Source organism: Aulostomus chinensis, chromosome 20 (assembly GCF_037954235.1).
Source record: "Aulostomus chinensis isolate RoL2024-O1b breed Wild chromosome 20, RoL_Achi_v1.0, whole genome shotgun sequence".
Lineage (NCBI taxonomy): Eukaryota > Metazoa > Chordata > Actinopteri > Syngnathiformes > Aulostomidae > Aulostomus > Aulostomus chinensis.
In genome coordinates, this window is record NC_141339.1 from 11,874,466 (window position 1) to 11,891,824 (window position 17,359).

A 17,359-nucleotide genomic window follows, 5' to 3' on the forward strand; every position below is an offset into this window, starting at 1 on the left:
AATGATACATTTGATCCTTCTTTGTCTTCACGTGCTCACAGGAATCTTCAGGATTGTGAAATTAAACACCAAAATTTTACTGATCACTGGCTATCATTATGTCATGGTGGAAGTGTGTGTGTGTGTGTGTGTGTGTGTGTGTGTGTGTGTGTGTGTGTTTGTAGTCATAAATAGAGATAAAATGGAGGTTTTTTTGCTCACAAGATGTAAGTTGATGTAAGTCATGATATAAGTCAAAGCATAGGAGCAACATATATCTTGTGACTACAAAATAAATTCTCTCTCTCCAACAATCACCTTTTGAAAAAATGGAGTTGAATATATTCCTTTGAATATCCTGAAGAATTTTTTTTTTTAAAAGCTTGGCAGAAATAACTACTAAATCACTAAATTATCATAACACAGGAAACTCCAGGAAACGTTCTCACTGATTGTAACATAACATTAAAAAGGTAAACCCAGGGTTAAAGAACGACTTCTCGTGTTTCCTGTGAATATTCATATTTCTCAATGGGAGTGTTTTACAATGGATATTGAATCTGAAGTACTGAATGATAGTAGAGACCATTTATTGTACAATTAACACCTTAATCACCGTGCGCCCCCACACACACCTGTACATACACTGTAGTGTTGATGCAACATCTATCAGTGTAAACTGGATTATTTCAGAGCCCAAGGAGCTGTTGCGTTAGTTACCAAGCAACACAGCTTGTGTTTAGCGATTTAGTGCATGTGCACACACATGCACACACGCACACACACACACGCACACAAACACACAATGTTGCATCTCTTTCCAAGACAAATCTATTCTTGCATGAGACACCCACTCTGGCAGCAGTTTTACATTTTTACACAGATTTAAATTAGTAATACTGTTATTATTATTATTATTATTATTATTTATTTGATTAATATTGATGATTTGGCTGTAAAATGGAACCTCAGACACTTTCTTGCGGGATGATCGTGTCCCACTGCAGTGAACAACATTTAGAAACATAAATGTGTTTGGATAGCAGATAGTTTGTCCTCATTGATATCTCAAGAGCTGCTGAATGAATACACATTATTCAACCAAGCCGACATGATATTATATTAATTATTACAGATGTAATAAACAGCACTACTTTTCCAACGAGTACTGAACATTACATTAAATCTCTGCTCCTCACTGGAAGCTGATCACCTTCCCACATCAACAGCCTGTGTGACTGGCAGACAACTTCATGATCTACATGGAGGAAGCCTTTAATCGTGTTGTACTTACTGTTTTGAGAGAAGAAGAAAAATAGCTCAGTTAAGAGTAGTTCTGACACAAACCCCCCCCCCACAAACAACAAACAATAAGATGATGATCAATGGGCGGCTACATGCTGCCCCCTGCAGGACTGCAGATGAACTGGCTTTTATTAAGAAAGCCCCTCCTTGGGAGATGAAGTTTGTGTTAAGGATTCATAAGAACAAGCAGTCGCTTCTTCGCTATTGTTATTTACCCAAAGTTGAATTGAGAACAAGACACTGCCAACCATCACCAGGTGATTAAAAAAAAATGGAATCGCTCGTGTGAAACCAACTCATGTGTGGTCATTTCAATAACAGCAAATTATGTCAGTATCGATATTAAAATGTCTGCATATGATAACCTGTATTAACAGGCTAAACTGCTGTGAGTTAGTGTTCGTAGTGCTAACATGGTCCTGAATTAGCTTAACTACTGTAGCAGAACTAGGATGCATTGGGTATACTACCAGCTGGAAGGTATAGGTTATAAATTGTTCAGAAGTAGTTGTGTTCATCTAGCAAAACATGAAAGCGCCTTGTTTTTCCAACACTTCTGTTGCTTGTGGGGAGTTGTTGGGTCTCTTGAAACAGAATTATTTTTAAGTTTTTGTGGCGATACAAGTAAGATTTGGTGAGAATTCAGGAATCAGTTTTCCTGTGCAGGTCTTCAGTGTGAACCTGTTTCCATCAATGGTTCTTCCTGAATTGAGAGAATAAGTTCTCATTCATGTTTTAGATGTAGGCTTCATTCAGACTGCCAGCCTACATCAAACCTGCCTGTGATCTGACCTCACCCTTACAGTCAGGGGGTCAAAGTGTGAATCCATTGCTCTGAGCGATATTAGTGAGGCCTTGAAAGTGCATGTGGTATCACAGACAACCTCCGCTGACAAGTGACAGCCTCCTGCTATTCGTGAGGGTCACGTGAGCTGCGGGGATCCTGCTGCTTCTCTTGAAAGTCAAAAACAACCCTGTAAAGGTTAGATGTCTTCATTAGGGACGCCCCCATTCAGTGAGGTATGGATGCTTCTTTAAGAATGTACATGTGACCAAATACCAGTCAAATATGAGGAAGGAGGGAAAGGAAGTTTTAAAACAGAAAAATCCCCAGTCTGACTCATATCAGGGAGCTCCCAGGTGATCGCCTTTTATTTATAAATGAAAATGAAACCTGTAACAAGCTAACAGCAGTTTAAACTCTTGAAATTTGCCTGCTGACTTGTCAAGTATGAGGAAGCGGCCACAGTGAAGTATGAAAGTTCATGACTGAAACCAACCCACAGCTCTGGTCGTACGTGTGTCCACCTACTCACAGGTCAAAGTCACCTGAATTAGCTCATCATGGTGCCTCAACAAAACGCAGAGGCAGGGAGTGACTATGACAATGAGTAGGAAGAATATTTATTCCTTTAATTGAAAACAAAGACAATAAGACAACTAATTACAAAAAAAAAAAAAAATGAATGAATGAATGAATTTGTGACTCACGAAGAGCCCCCAAATTTTATAAAGGTCCTGGAAGAAATGCAAAAAAAAAAAAAAAAAAAAAAAAAAAAAAAGTCTGTCCCCAGGAGAAAATCTCCCTTGCTACATGGTATAGTCACTGTCGTGGTACACGCTGATGAAAGGGCTGCTACTGTCTGTGTTGACTGAGACCACGGAGCTGATGCTGCTATCTGTGCTATCGATGGACACCATGCTGCTGTCGCTGCTGCTACTACTGGTCCTGCTGCTGCTGCTGCTGCTGCTGCTGCTGCTGCTGCTGCCGGCGCCGCTGCTGCTTTCATCGTCCTGGATCACCATCACCTCGCCGGTGTCAGCGGCTGGCAAACACACAAGCAAGTGGGTCCAATTTCACTTCCACATGATTACGTGAGAATCAAGCTCCTGTGGTAGAAATGGTACAGCGTGTCACAGGGATGAGGTATTTCTGTCGGCTAATCTGGACATTGGCGTCGCTGTGGGACGATCAAGAGGCAATGGGATTTCTATACTGGACTGTGGATTATTGCAGAAAATGAGCTCTGTGACAAACAAAAGTTTTTTTTTTTTATTTAGCAACATAACAAAAACCACTTTTATCGTTTTTTTAAATGCAATTGCCACAAGTAAGAGGCTGACATTAAAATAAGTGGACGGCGGAAGTTAAAATATTTTAAGATCGTATCAAGCGCAGACCTGACATTCAGACTTGCATTGAATTTCAAGACGTTTTTCACTGTGAATGTTCAGAACAGCCCTACTTCTACTGATGCAGGCCAAGACCGTTTAGGAGCGAAGTGCACTTCATCTCTGTTTTATATTTAAAGTCTGGTCAGGCACAAAAACACCGATTATTTGTGGTTACTTGCACATCACTCCTCACAGGTGATTGCATCACATTACATCAGACGACTCCTGTTACAAGCAAAAACACTACAACTACTTTAGTTTACTGAGATAAGACGGCGTAAAGCTTGTCATTGGGCGACTACTTTAATCAGCACTGTCCACCTCCTCCTCTTTCTGCTGCCATTTTCAGCTATTCAGCCATTTGACTTAGCTAGCTTGTTAGTAGCAACCTGCACACTGGAAACGGCAAGTTTTAGAACACCGTTGCTGTATCTCGGACTTGTCACTGCTCGTGACAGCTACGACTGGCTTCAAAATATACAGCCAAACCACTGTTTATTCTACTATAGTAGAATGATTACTGGCTCATTGCCCCACTGATCACGCACCTCTCACCTTTCCTCTCGTTGACGAGCGCCTGCCGTCTGGCCTTCATATCCAAACTCAGGTTCTCCACCATACCGTCAATGCAGTTGTCCAGCGCCAGACAGCGGGTCTGGGACTGGATAGCCTGTCTGCAGATGGGACACTCGTCCTTCTTTTTGCGCCACTGTTTGATGCAGTGATGGCAGAAGCTGTGAGCACAGTTCAGGATGACTGCCTGTAGAGATCGACAGACAAAGAGATTTCCTGATTCGCCATGTAGTGAGATTTTGGGAAATTGTTGTGCAGGCAGAGGAGAAATTGGAGTTTAGTCTCACACCTCAATGAAGAGCTCGGAGCAGATGATGCACTGTAGCTCGTTCTCCAAAACCTCCGTCACTTGTGTTACAACTTCCTCTTTCTGCGCCCTCGCCTTTTCCTTCTCCTCCTAGTGAAACAAATAAAATAAAGCTGTCTATGCCGCGCCTGACTATGCAGAATCATTTATTTGAGTAACTATGAATTGTATATCATACCTTTGTGACTTCAAGCTCTTTGTTTTTAGCCAACAGAATCTCTTCAAAGCCTTGCCGGGACAGTGCGAGCTCATCAATGACTTTCTTCTGCTAAAAAAGGTATTGAACAGATTCACTAAATTAAACACATCCCAAGGTGATGACATCACTGCTGCGTTTGGTTGCTGATGTTACCAATGATCATATGTACCTCCTGTAAGGCCGCCTCCAGCTTTTTCTTCAGGAGCTCCTCTTGCTGCTGTGTTTTTTGAGCCTGTTAAGTCCACAAAAAGATGGATGTTCATTTAAGAGACATCATTCAAACATGGAGCGTTTACTGATGGTGTTCACTCCTGCAGCTTGACGCTGCTTTCACGTGGAATCAGGCAGACAGTAGCTGATATTCTGCTGCGCAGGATTTCAAGCTCTGCTTGTATAATTCTGAGTGAAGTTTCAAAGAATTATTAGCTTCTCCCTGTTCAGGCGGCCATGTTTCCATTTTTAATTTTGCTGTGAACTGCACTTAGTGAGGACAACAAAAAGTGGCTGTATTTTAGCTTTAGATGGAAAAGCTGTTGACTGTTACCGTGGTTATTCAACTGCTTCCTCTAACTTGTCCTGCTCTTGTCTGCTTAGATGACAGCTGGTTTACAGTCTGCCTGATTCCATCTGAACGCGACATAATCCATGAAAGTTCCTCAGTGTTTCTGTCACGATAGTCTGGCAAGGAATTTTTCGTGCAAAGCTTTATCCCATGCATTGATCAGATTAAACATGAACTGGCATATATCGCAATCAAATGACACAAAAGCAAACTTTTAAATCCTCCCTGTCAGAATCAGCAGTCGAGTTTAGTCGTTTTCTTCGTATCAACAGGCCTCTCACCTCCAGCTGCTTCTTAGCTTCACCGAAGGATTTTTCTAACTCCTCCATGCGGTGCATCTTGGCTCTGAGGGTTTCCAGCTGCCCCTGCAGTTCCTTGACGTGCTCCTCTCTGAGCGGGTCCGCCTGTGGGGGCTCAACCTCCAGCGAGGCCACCTGCCTCTGGGTGCTGTCCACTTGCTCCCTCAGCATCAGAATGTTCTGACTGTACCTGCAAAAGTCAAAGGGAGAAAGAGAGAGGAGATGGGGACAAGATTGTATCCTAGATTATTACCTCCACATTTTTTTTGAGGTTACTAATCTTTTTCAGTATGTAGCGGACAGAACAGTTCTTATTAAATGGTCTTTCCAATAAAATGAACGACAGCAGTTTGAATAAAGTAATGATTGTGAAGAAACCATCTTGCTCTTTGTTAACTTGTATCAATTTATCTACTCACTGAACATTAATAATCACATTACGTGCTGCAAGGCTCTCACTCAAGAACACTAGTGTTCAGCTCTGTGGCTCTAATATAAACCCACATACATCTGCAAGTTGTCCAGGTCACAGATGCTGGAGTCATCAGGGAACCGGTCTACATCTTGGACACATCTCCTCCTACTAGTTTCCTCTGGCTGGGAGGGACTGAGCCTCTGATGCAGCTTCAGCGGGGTCAGAGGGCAGGGCTGTGCCAGTGATTTGTCTGCAGAAGAGCGACGGTACAGCTTAGGCTTCGAGGTGGACGGCTCCACTTCTTCCACGGTTAACTTCCTCTTGGGTTTCTTGTGTGCTGCTTTAGCGCCATCTCTGTTATGTCCCTTTGCTAGGTTGGCTGTAATGTCTCTGAGGGGCCGCTGCACAAGTTTGTAGTCAAACTCCACTTTGGTTCCAGCGACGGGAACTCCGAGTTGTATGGAGTCTCCGAGCTTCAGCTGGTGGGCTTTCTCAGCAGGGATGCGCCTCCCGTTCACCCACACGCCGTTGAGACTCTAAGAGAGAACGCCACAACCTTTTTATTCGTAGAAAATGACATTTAAACCGCAAAAACATCCAGAAAATTAACAGAAGCAGCAGCACCACAGTAGAATTTATCTAGTCTGCAGCAGAAGCAGAAAGAAGGATCTGCACCCTGAGCCACCTGAGGAGCCTTGTTTGGAAAAAAAAGATTACGGCACGACAGAAATTGTGGCTCGAGATAAAGTTGGGTGGAAGTTACCTAAATGTTACAGGTGTTTTCTATTTAATGGCGATACTCAACCATGTAAGCATTTAAAAGCTTTTTATTTCTTTATTTATTTTTTTTACATCATCATTGTGATATTTGGGTGCCGGTTTGATTTTGACTGAATCATTGCGGTGGACTTTGAGAATGGAAACTGCGTCTGACACGTATGTGGAATTACCATCCTTCACATAAACTTCAAACTGTTATGACAAAACCCTGAACTGCATCTAGAAGTGGTAAATGTACACCAGATTGAAAATAGAGCTGGGTCTTGGCAAGGCCACGAGATACGATGCGTGGCTATATTCTACACACACCAGTGAAATTTCAAGAGAGAGCAAACAGATGCCTTGCTCCGCACCACCTGGGTGGTCTAATAAAACGTCCACTGTCAATACTGGGGGCTGGAATATTGATCCATAATGAAAAAAAAAAGTAAAATATAGCTGTATTAGTATTTATTGCACAGCCTGAATTAACAGAATATTATTTCTGGCAGCACCAACTTTTGTCAGATTACGATGAAGCAATTGAACAGTCTAGATGTATCGACTGGCGATACTTCCATCAGAACAACAGGTGAATGATGGGTGAGAGCTCCGTCTACCTTCCTGTCCGTCACTGTCCAGCTGCCATCTTCCCTCTGTTTGAGGACGCAGTGCAGCCTGGAGATCATCAGAGGACAGTTGGGAGACAACAGCTGGTAGGTTACGTCCACACCACGTCCAATTGTTATCTAGACAACACAGGAACATCAACAGTTAGCTAACTGCCCTCCTACACACGGACATTTAAATTGCGCAGATACCTTCAGTGACGAACAGAGGAGATAAACTTTGTGCAAGTGCATATTTTCCGTGACGACAGTGAAATGTACCAATAACAGAAACTTATAAAGTTGTTAGGTGGTCCATTTATGGGACCTAGCTAAGATTAGCCAACTGCACCTCTGTGTTTTCCAGCAGGCGAAGCCAGTCTGAGTGTCTTCCCACCCTCATTAAACATAAAACCTCCGAATCCGAGCATTCGTCCTCCTCGGCCGCAGAAGAGTCCGTCATTAAATTATCCATCATGTCTCATCGTGTCACGGCCACGAACCACCTGAAACACTCGGTGTTTTGATGCGCATTAACTGACGTGTTAAGTTAGCTAGCATAGCAAGCTAGCAAGTGTCAGGAGGGAGGCTAAGACAAACCGGACGCCGTTTGGCCTGTTTTCAAAATAAAGGCACTATGAGGCATCGTCACTTGGAGTGTTCTTATAAGTGGTATCTGATGTATTACTGATATTGAATTGTTTATATTGCAATATATAATTTAATTGTCCCCATCTCAGACCCCAAAATATGTAAAACACTGTTCCATACTATCAACTGCAAAAATAAACAATAAGAAACAACATACAGTCTTTGTTTCCTTTCAAAATAAAGTCCCATCAGTGTTCAACAGTGGATCTACAATTCTTTCAGTAGGAGTCACTGATATCTACATGTAAGCAACGATTTAATGTAAGTAACTGATTATTTCTCGATAGCTCAATCTAAAAAGCAAAAAACAAAACAAAACAAAATCAAACAGCAACATGAAAAATGTAAACAATACTTGTTCTTATGTATTGTGTACATTTAATTAAAAATACAAAAACTGAAAATAATTTAAAATAAACGACCGAGATTAATACAAAATATTAAATATTTAAAAAATATTGTTTCTTGGTTGAATGGATTATAAGTGGAGGGAGCCTATCAGAAACATTTTGAAGGCTAGAATCGTTTTGTTTTAAATATTGCAATGCCATCTCCAGCCAAAAGACGGAGTCTTTTTCAAAATTCTAAAGTTGAAACCGTCAAGTATTTGCACTGTTTTAATCTAAGATTAACACAAATTAAATCATTGATATTTCTTTTTCATTTAACAATTTAATATCTCAAAAAGAGTAAAATGATAAATTTAAGCTGTGAACCAAAGTAATTTACGTAGGACAATTTATACAGGGGGAAATTCTACATTGGCCTTTCAATACAGCGCCACTCCAGCGTTTTCTTACATTTTTTATGTACGTCCATTGATGAAACATCTGTGTCCGCTCGCCCGGGCGACCCCGAGTCTCAAATCACGCACATCCTGAGTTCCAGGCGGGACTTCCTCTCTGTTGCGGATGGGATTTTAGGGTGAGCAGGCAGAAAGGGCTTGGTCTGGTCGAGGTGTCACCGGTGTGTACGTATGTGTGTGTGTGCGCCTCTGTTGAGCAGATAACCCGGCGGACGACGCTGCTGACTGAAGCCCCGTAGATGAACCTCCTCCTCGGCTATGCTGCCCTGAGAGCGCCGCCGGTCCCCGCCCTGCCAACATGTCTGATGTCCACAAGACTATTCAGAAATGGCACGCCAGTTTCAGAAAAGGCACAGACTTTGACTCGTGGGGACAATTAGTGGAGGCTATAGATGAGTACCAAATGTAAGTGGCATTGACCGTGTGTATCCTGGCTCTCCACGCCTCCGGACGTGCTTGTTTTCCTCTGTGCAGGGAGAGATGGAGGAGATAGCGGTAAGAAGTTGGAGCTGTCAGTCAGCCCTGAGAGCAGTAAATACACCCGAGCCATCCATGACGTGATGTGGCAGAGAGGGACAAGAGTGTGTGAGCTGGGTAGAGGGGTTGGAGGGTGGTGGGGTCCCCACACCAGCAGCGGGGCTGGAGTGTGTTACGTGGGCCAATATTCCTCAGAGTATTGAGAAATATCAGCCACACCCTCTCATTGTTATGGGCGGCTTCCTTCTATCCAGAGAGGAAATCCTTCCAACATCCAGAGAAGACCTCAAGAAATATCCAAATGTTCTTGTCAACTCGTTGTTTCATTTGAAAATGTACTGATAATACAGGAATTAGATGGTGACGTGTTTTTAGTTTAACCACAAGGGGGCGTAAAGTTGCCCATCCTTTACTACCTTCAAGAGTTTCAACAGTTAAACCTGAATGAAGTTCTAACTGTGTTGTTCTTTATTGTTCTAGTCTCGCAAGGCAACTGCAAAAAGAAGTCCAGTCACCAAACGTGTCAGACTTCTCAGAGGAACAGAAGGTATTTTTTTTTTCCTACTCTTTAACCTCATAGTCAGGTGGGGTTTTTTTTGTTGTTGTTTTTTTAATAATTATATTTGTAATAAACTAATGTAAATGTGTTTTCTTTTAGAAACTTTTAGGGAAAATCGCAACATGCCTGGAGATGAGAAGCGCCAGTCTACAGGTTTGTATGACCAACAAATCGTAAGATAAAAGGGGGGCAGGATAATGTCGTAAGATATTGAGCATTTTCTAAACATGTATTGTTGTCTGGCCCATGAGTTTCGATGCAGTTTCGCTCAACTCTTTTCGTCTCAAAGATGGATGATTAGCAGACAATGTGGTAGATAAATGAAGCTATAATCCACTGTACAGTTGTTGTCTATCTGTAAGGACCTTCTGATTTCTTCTTCTGGTGTGTTTTAGTGCACGCAGTCCAAGGAGGAGTTCAAGTTGGAGGATTTGAAGAAACTGGAAAACAGTGAGTTAGACGGTCATTAAAACCTGGAAAAGTCAAAATAGCAAGTCAGGTCAGGTCAAGTCAGTTTTATTTGTGTAGCGCCAAATCACAACAAAAGTTAGCTCATGTCACTCTACAAGTAGAGCAGGTCTGGTACCACACTTCAATGAATTTACTCCCAACAATTCTCCATCAGCAAGCACATCCTGCAACAGAAAACCTTCCTTTAACAGGCAGGAACATCAAGCAGATCCAGGCTCAATGGGGACGGCCTTCTGCTTTGACTGATTGGGGGGGAGGGCAGGAGAGCGGGGCAGAGACAAAGACAGATAATGGAGGAAGACTGATATATAGAAGGAAAGAGAGGGACAGAGATAAAGAGAGAGAGAAAGGGGAGAGACTGATGGACAGACGAGGGCGTGAACAGGTGGTGCTACGGGTTGCAGCTTGAGCCTCTTCAGGTCTGCAGCCTCCTCCAGCAGCACCCGGGATCTGGGATGCTGGGAGCCCGAAGTGACAACCCCGGAAAAAAAAAAAAATGAAGAAAAGTGTAAAGGCCGGAATTGTTGGGAAGGTCATTGAAATTTTCTCCAGAAATACCTGACTATTGTAGTATAGAAAATATAAAAATCTTGATTGACTTCAGTCCATGTTTTTGTTCCCTCATTATTAATATTACTTAAATGTATGCTGGAGAATTTTCATATGCAGAGAATGTGTGGCGTTGAGAATATTCCTGAGGCCTGGAAAAGTCAGGAGAAGTTTCTTTTTTAGGGGGGTTGGGGGGTAAAAATATGTATAAAGCCTCTAGGTATTCACCTCTTTCTTCTTTTTTTTTTTTTAGTTATTAAAAACATTCTGACGTACAACAAAGAATTTCCATTCGATGTCCAGCCGGTGCCCTTAAGGTAAGGAGATACCGGCACTGTGATGTCATCACTAGTGGGACCTGAACTGCAGTGTTGTATTTGAACTTCTGTGTGTTTGCCTCACTTGTGCTAAAATCCTCACCTTTAAAGTTGCGCGATGGATGTGTCGTTAATCAGTCGTAATCTCTGTCAGGAAAATCCTGGCTCCAGGTGAGGAGGAGAACCTGGAGCTGGAGGAGGAGGAGGAGGATGCTGCAGCGGCGGCCGGATCTCCAGAAGCTTTTCCGCCTCGAGCCCCCGGTATCGTAGTTGTCCTAAAAGCAGCTAACTACTGCAGCAGCTGTTGGGGATGTTTGCCTGGTTGCATCATTGTAATGTCTGGTTCTGAAGGGCTCTGTGTGTGTGTGTGTGTGTGTGTGTGTGTGTGTGTGCGCGCGCGCGCGCATTTGTTGTTTTGTCCTCGCTGTCAGTGCCGTGCATGGCTTCATCGCTCCTTCTTGCCTGCTCTGTTTGAAGCTTCACGTCCTCTCAGCTTGGTCATCAATAAAAGACAAGTGTGTCCTGTAGTCTTGTGCACGATGGGCAAGTTTTATTTAATAACCGTTTTTTTAAAAAAAAAAAGTTTTAGAATCACTTTTCTTTTCATCTGAAACAGTTAAATTTCATCTGCTGGTGTAAATAAATCACAACTGTTAGCATTTAGCGTCTTCGCTGATCAGCCATAATATTATGACCACCGGCAGGTGAAGTGAATAACGTTGGTTTTCTCAGTTGGGCGGATGGGGGGGGGGGGGGGGGGATTAGTACAGTGCAGAGGTTAGTACCTACCAAAGTGGTCTCAGGAAGGACAACTGGGGAACCAGCAACAGGGTCATGGGTGACCAGGACTGACCGATGTACACGGGGAGCAAAAGCAAACCCCGATCCCAGAGAACAGCTCTCAGAACTGGACTACGGAGCAGTGGAAGAGGGTGTCCAAGCTTTGTGAAGGAGCTTCCTTCAGGAGGATAGCGCGCACTGTAACACCTCAGAAATGGTTCAGGAACATTCTGAACGACACAAAAACCAGTTCAAGGTGTTGACCCGGTCTCCCAAATTCTCCAGATCTCAAACCAATCAAGCATCCGTACCGGACCAACCGACCCACGGAGGCTCCTCCTCTCAGCTTACAGGACTTGAAGCATCTGCTACTGACGGCTTGATGCCAGATACCAGAGCACTTATTCAGAGGTCTTGTAGACGCCATGCTTCAGTGGGTCAAAGCTGTTTCGGCAGCAAAATGGTCACCAATAGCAGGCAGGTGGTTCTAATGTTTTGGCTGAAATTTGAAACTGAAGTTGAACTGAAAACTGCCTCACCAAACTTTTTTTTTCCCTGCATCAACAAATGTCTTTTTTTTGGGGGGAGTGGGGGGGCATTTTCTCTTAAATGTGGTGCTACTACATATTTTCTGTAATTGCACTGTGACCTCCTGTGACCTTTGTTCCTCTGCAGGTACATTGTTGCCACGGTTACCATCAGAACCTGGGATGACTCTACTTACGATCAAAATTGACAAAATCGGGTTGAAAGACGCGGGGCAGTGCATCGACCCGTACATGACCATTAGCGTCAAAGGTACCGATCCACACGCCAGAGGGAGATTCGGCGTACCTGCTGCGGCTCGTCGCCGCGGTGTGTAATGTACCTTTTTGATGTTTGTGTCCATCCAGATGTGAACGGCGTTGACCTGAACCCGGTGCAGGACACCCCAGTGGTGTCCAGGAAGGAAGACACCTACATTCACTTCAGTATTGACGTGGAGATCCAAAGGCACGTGGAGAAGCTCCCCAAAGGTAAAAAAAAAAAAAAAAAAGAAATCCTCGAGAATTCCTCCAAATCAAGAGTGGATCACCGGCTGGGAAAGTCTCGGCGTCACCGAATAACTGAAGACGGTCGTAAAAATAAGATAGAAATGCCGGTTTCAGTTTTATGCCCCGGCGGTGTTTGGGTCCTTCCTCCCAGTGGACGTTTGCGCCTAATTTGAAAAAAAAAATTGCCACAAGACCTTCCTGAGACGTTGCACGCGCTACACACAAACAGACAACCAGGACACATCCGGACATCTTTTTTTTTTTTCCTGTCATTTCTTTCTTTTTAGTTTTTTTTTTTTAAACTTTCATTTATTTTCTTCATGGAGGACAGGATTAGTGAATTAGACCGCTCTATGAAATGATTTACCTCCTGATGGCAGAGGCGTGTCTGCTGCCGAGCGCTCTGCATGGGATCGTTCTTGCTTCATCGTGTTAATAAATCAAAGTCAAACTAAACTTAAAACCCAGCCCAAGGCCGTTTGGAGCTGCAGAGGCGTAAAACAAAAGAGCCGGACTTCCGTTTGTTTGATCCGTTTTCTAGACATCGGTCAAATAAAACGCGTTTCTCTTTTAATATGAATCTGATGTTATTCTAAAAGAAGAAGAGAGCCACCGGCGGTTAGGTTTTATCCCAGGGCCTTGGCACATTTGAATGCGGCCTTGATGGGGAAAATTATAAATAAATGACGGTACAAAAATGTAGGTCTCCAGTTTCAAACAACTTCATTTATCCCTGGAGAGGAATTCAGTTTCAGGTCGCTATCCTCACAGAAAACAAAACCAGATCAGCATTTGGGACCTCGTGGACACAGCAGGGACCAGAATTCAAGGAAATAAGGACATAATTAATAAGTGAATACATGTTATGGTTTTCAAAATGAGCCGTACTTGGCCCTTGTTTGCCTGCCGACCGTCAGCAGCGTTGATATGGAAGCCAGATGGCGCAAAGAATTAAAAAAAATATCAATATTCTCTGTTCTTCGGTGACCCCATGTTGTCGCCGCCTCACCTGCAGGGGCGGCCATATTCTTTGAATTCAAGCACTACAAACCCAAGAAGAGGTTCACCAGCACAAAGTGTTTTGCCTTCATGGAGATGGACGAGATCAAACCGGGTCCAATCGTAATCGAACTGTGAGTCAGCAGATTAACGCCTCTCCTTTCCTCACGCTCAGTCCTTCGCAGCCGTTAACGTTCTTCTATGGGATTTCAGGTACAAGAAGCCGACGGACTTCAAGAGGAAGAAGCTTCAGCTTCTCACTAAGAAACCGCTTTATCTGCATCTTCATCAGACGTTGCACAAGGACAGCTAAGGTGATCCGGATGGGTTTTTTTTTTTTTTTTTTCTACGTGATGTTTCCACCTCATCACATCCAGCAATACAACGTTCTGTTGTTCTCTGAGTACACCAAGGCAGGAAAGGGAATTGAGCCGTCCGTCTTGAGGTTGGTTTTGAAGCACATTCCCTTCTGGCGCGGGGGGGGGGGGGGGGGGGAGAAGTGTTCTAACTACATGGAGCTAAAGGGAACAATAGAACCACATCGTGGGAAACCAAATGAGCCTTTCAGGTGCTTCGTTGGAGCTCAAATTTCTACCCTCCACGTTTGCGCTGTTGGACTTTGGTCGATAGACTTTGAGAGTGAATTTAGCAAAATATTAGAAAGCAACTGGCCAAAAAAAAAAAAATTAAAAAAAATCCTAGAATAAATGAGAAAACAGAGACGGTTTGTTCCAACAAGCACCGAGAGTGTATTTCTGCGTCTGTCGTGGACTCTGGATCTTGCTGTGATTCTAAAACATTTACAGATGCACTCTCAATGTAAAACTGGAACCAGGAAGCACGGCCCTACGTTGAGGCCAGCAATTCTCAAAATAACTCATTAATAATTATCAAGCTCTTCCTTTACTCCTGCCACCCCCCCCCCCCCCACACCACCCCCATCACCAGTTTGGTAGATTTTGTGTGATTTTCTACGGAAGCCGAGAACGGCCGTGCTTGTAATTTCTGTTTCCGTGCTGTTACCTCAAGATCACGAGCTAAGCCCTGCTGTCTCCACAGAACGAAACTTGTTTTTCTCGAGACAAAAAAAAAAAGGTCATTTGTCTTACCCAATGTGCTCGTTTCTCAAGACAACAAGTTAATTTGGGCATTATCTTGTGATAAATAATCCATAATGACCCCATTTAAGATATTAGAAAAGACACATTTCTTAAACAGGTGAGTTGACGCTTTTTCCAGAGATCACCCGTTATTTTAGTGCGTTATCTTGGAATTACAAAGCTTGAACCACGTTGTAATTCATGATTCGTGCACTAGAGGATCCGTCCTGAGTGAGCCGATCCCAAGCGTTCACACCAGGTGTGCACACCGAGACGTGGTCTGGGCCGCACGTGGCCGCGTTCTCCTGGTAGCGTGCACACAAATGTGTGCATTGGGACACACTGAAGGATCGGCTCAACTTTGATGTCTTTTTTTTTTTTTTTTCTTAAGCAGAACACACACGAACGCGCGAATGGCGCGTTACTGCAACGTCAGGTCGTATAAAAAAAACCACAGAGAGATATTATTACCGCCGCCGCAAACATTTCTGGTGGTTTGTTTGGTTTTAAGGAACAGCTGATAAACACAGGAAAGTATCTCTCACGATGTCCTGACGCCACTCGCCCATCTCCTCCTTAGATGAAGTTACCGGTAATCATGAAATAAAACAAGCTCGGTTTTCTCCATAACACAATAATTCGACATTAAAAAAGTAATTACACGTGTGTTCTTTGCTTCCGTATAACCCTGCTAACAGACAAACTAACAGACGCGGGTGAAAATTCCTTAGATATTAAAACATAAAACTGTCAATTTTTGCGTTTTCCTTTATCTTTGCTTAAATAATGAATCATTTTACAACTGAATAACAAAATGAAAAAGCTGCCTGCCTATCGTGCTCTATCTCATGACCCGCAGTTTACGTTTCTGGACTGTTTGAGTTGACAAGCACCACTAGTAGTTCGATGAGGTTTCTTAAAAAACAAAAAACAGACAAACGTCAAAATCCTTCTATTTGGCACACTTTAGCCTCCGTAATGGTTTAGTCTCTGGTCTCGGACCAAGTTTAAAAGATCAGACGACACAAAATATGCCACACGTACACCGGATGCGTCTTGGAGCCCCAACGTCAGATGGTTCATACAGTAATTTACTTTAAAAAGTTTGGTTTTGTCGAAATGTGTCCAAAAAAAAAAAAAAAAAAGCCAGCGAAAGCTCTGGCGTGTTGATGCTTCAGTACATTGAATTAACACTCTGCTTCAAGAGTCTGTTGGTTTTGTGTGTGGTTGATTTCTGTACGTTTTTTTTTCATCACGTTCCAGAGGATTTTCAAATCTCACAGATGTTCATCACCTGCCAGGAAGTGTTTTTGTTATTTTGTTGTTGTTGTTTTTTTTTCAAATTTCTTTTTTTTTTTGGTCATATTTTCTGTTTCCATTCTGACTCTGCAAATGTTTTCCGTGACAAAAAAAACAAAACAAAAAAAACGAAATGTCTGTATTGTAATATTTTTTTAAGATTTTATTTTTGTAATTTCACAATATTCAGGTCTGTAAATTAACTGTAAGATACACTAACTGATGAATATCCACTAACGGTGTATATGAGATGGATGAGAGTGTTTTGATGCCAGATTAAGTTGGATTATAGCAAATCATTTACGATGCTTTTAATTTCTAATAAATGACAACTGAGGCGTAGGGACAGCGTGGCTCAGAGGCAGAGTGGCCGTCTAGCAACCGAAGGGTCGCTGGTTCGATCCTCTCTTCCCCCGGTGACCATGTCCAAGTACCTTTGAGCAAGATACTGAACTCCCTAACTGCTCCTGATGGCCCTGTGATGGATTGGTGACCCGTCCAGGGTGAACCCTGCCTCTCGCCCAATGTCAGCTGGGAGAGGCTCCAGCCCCGCACGTGACCCTCAATGGATAAGCGGTATAGAAAATGAATGGATGGAGAAATGAAGCAAGCTGGTGGCTGACTTCACTTTGACGTTTGCTTTATTGAACACACAACCGTCGCTTTGATTTCTTTTAAACAGTTTTTTGGGGTTTTCGTCTTCAGTTTTCTGTTTTTCTTTCTCCAAACCAAATATTTTATATTAACTCCCTAAACCTGCTCCTGAATTTGTGCGTGTGCCGGAGGGTTTAGCTCAGGACGCGGTATCATCTTCCCTGGTTTTGCATTAGATTAAAATTAAATGATCACGTCACTCAAATTGCAGAATTCATATTATTTTTTAGCAATGCTGGCGACAACGGGAATTTTCATGGTTCTAGAGGACAAGTCCCAGACTACATGTCACACGTCTCTGCTATTTCCTTCTCTGTCTGTTTTATGTAAAACAGCTGAACAGACGATGTTAATAAAATCATCTGTTTAACCAGGTGAGTTCCAATGAGATCTCTTTTTCAAGGGAGCAAGCATGAGCAGCCATTAAAAAAACATTTTTTTTAAAACATTCAGTGGCAATAATTAAAGCTGCACGCGGTGTTG

At 42.9% G+C, this 17,359-nt stretch overlaps 2 protein-coding genes across 7 annotated transcripts; one reads left to right on the forward strand and one right to left on the reverse strand.

Moving 5' to 3' along the window:
• Positions 1–2,403: 2,403 nt before the first annotated feature.
• rnf8 (ring finger protein 8, E3 ubiquitin protein ligase) lies at positions 2,404–7,776 on the reverse strand. 5 transcript variants are annotated; one of them, XM_086189480.1, is made up of 9 exons: positions 7,534–7,776; positions 7,194–7,322; positions 5,908–6,350; positions 5,382–5,589; positions 4,708–4,770; positions 4,518–4,604; positions 4,322–4,429; positions 4,015–4,219; positions 2,404–3,110 (listed from the first exon to the last, which is right to left on the reverse strand). In XM_086189480.1, the coding sequence occupies exons 1-9, from the start codon at positions 7,657–7,659 to the stop codon at positions 2,875–2,877; spliced, it is 1,605 nt and encodes a 534-aa protein (XP_086045606.1). In that variant the 5' UTR covers positions 7,660–7,776; the 3' UTR covers positions 2,404–2,874. The 5 variants fall into 5 exon arrangements, with proteins under 5 accessions (XP_086045606.1, XP_086045605.1, XP_086045608.1 ...); XM_086189479.1 differs by having other exon boundaries at positions 2,406–3,110; positions 4,518–4,607; XM_086189482.1 differs by having other exon boundaries at positions 2,970–3,110; positions 4,008–4,219; positions 4,518–4,607.
• A 298-nt stretch (positions 7,777–8,074) lies between these two features.
• Positions 8,075–17,230, forward strand: aida (axin interactor, dorsalization associated). 2 transcript variants are annotated; one of them, XM_086189486.1, is made up of 11 exons: positions 8,075–8,093; positions 8,838–9,042; positions 9,595–9,661; positions 9,773–9,826; positions 10,069–10,123; positions 10,947–11,010; positions 11,165–11,271; positions 12,466–12,588; positions 12,684–12,806; positions 13,840–13,957; positions 14,037–17,230. In XM_086189486.1, the coding sequence occupies exons 2-11, from the start codon at positions 8,936–8,938 to the stop codon at positions 14,134–14,136; spliced, it is 918 nt and encodes a 305-aa protein (XP_086045612.1). In that variant the 5' UTR covers positions 8,075–8,093; positions 8,838–8,935; the 3' UTR covers positions 14,137–17,230. The 2 variants fall into 2 exon arrangements, with proteins under 2 accessions (XP_086045612.1, XP_086045611.1); XM_086189485.1 differs by lacking the exon at positions 8,075–8,093 and adding an exon at positions 8,739–8,756.
• Positions 17,231–17,359: the final 129 nt, after the last annotated feature.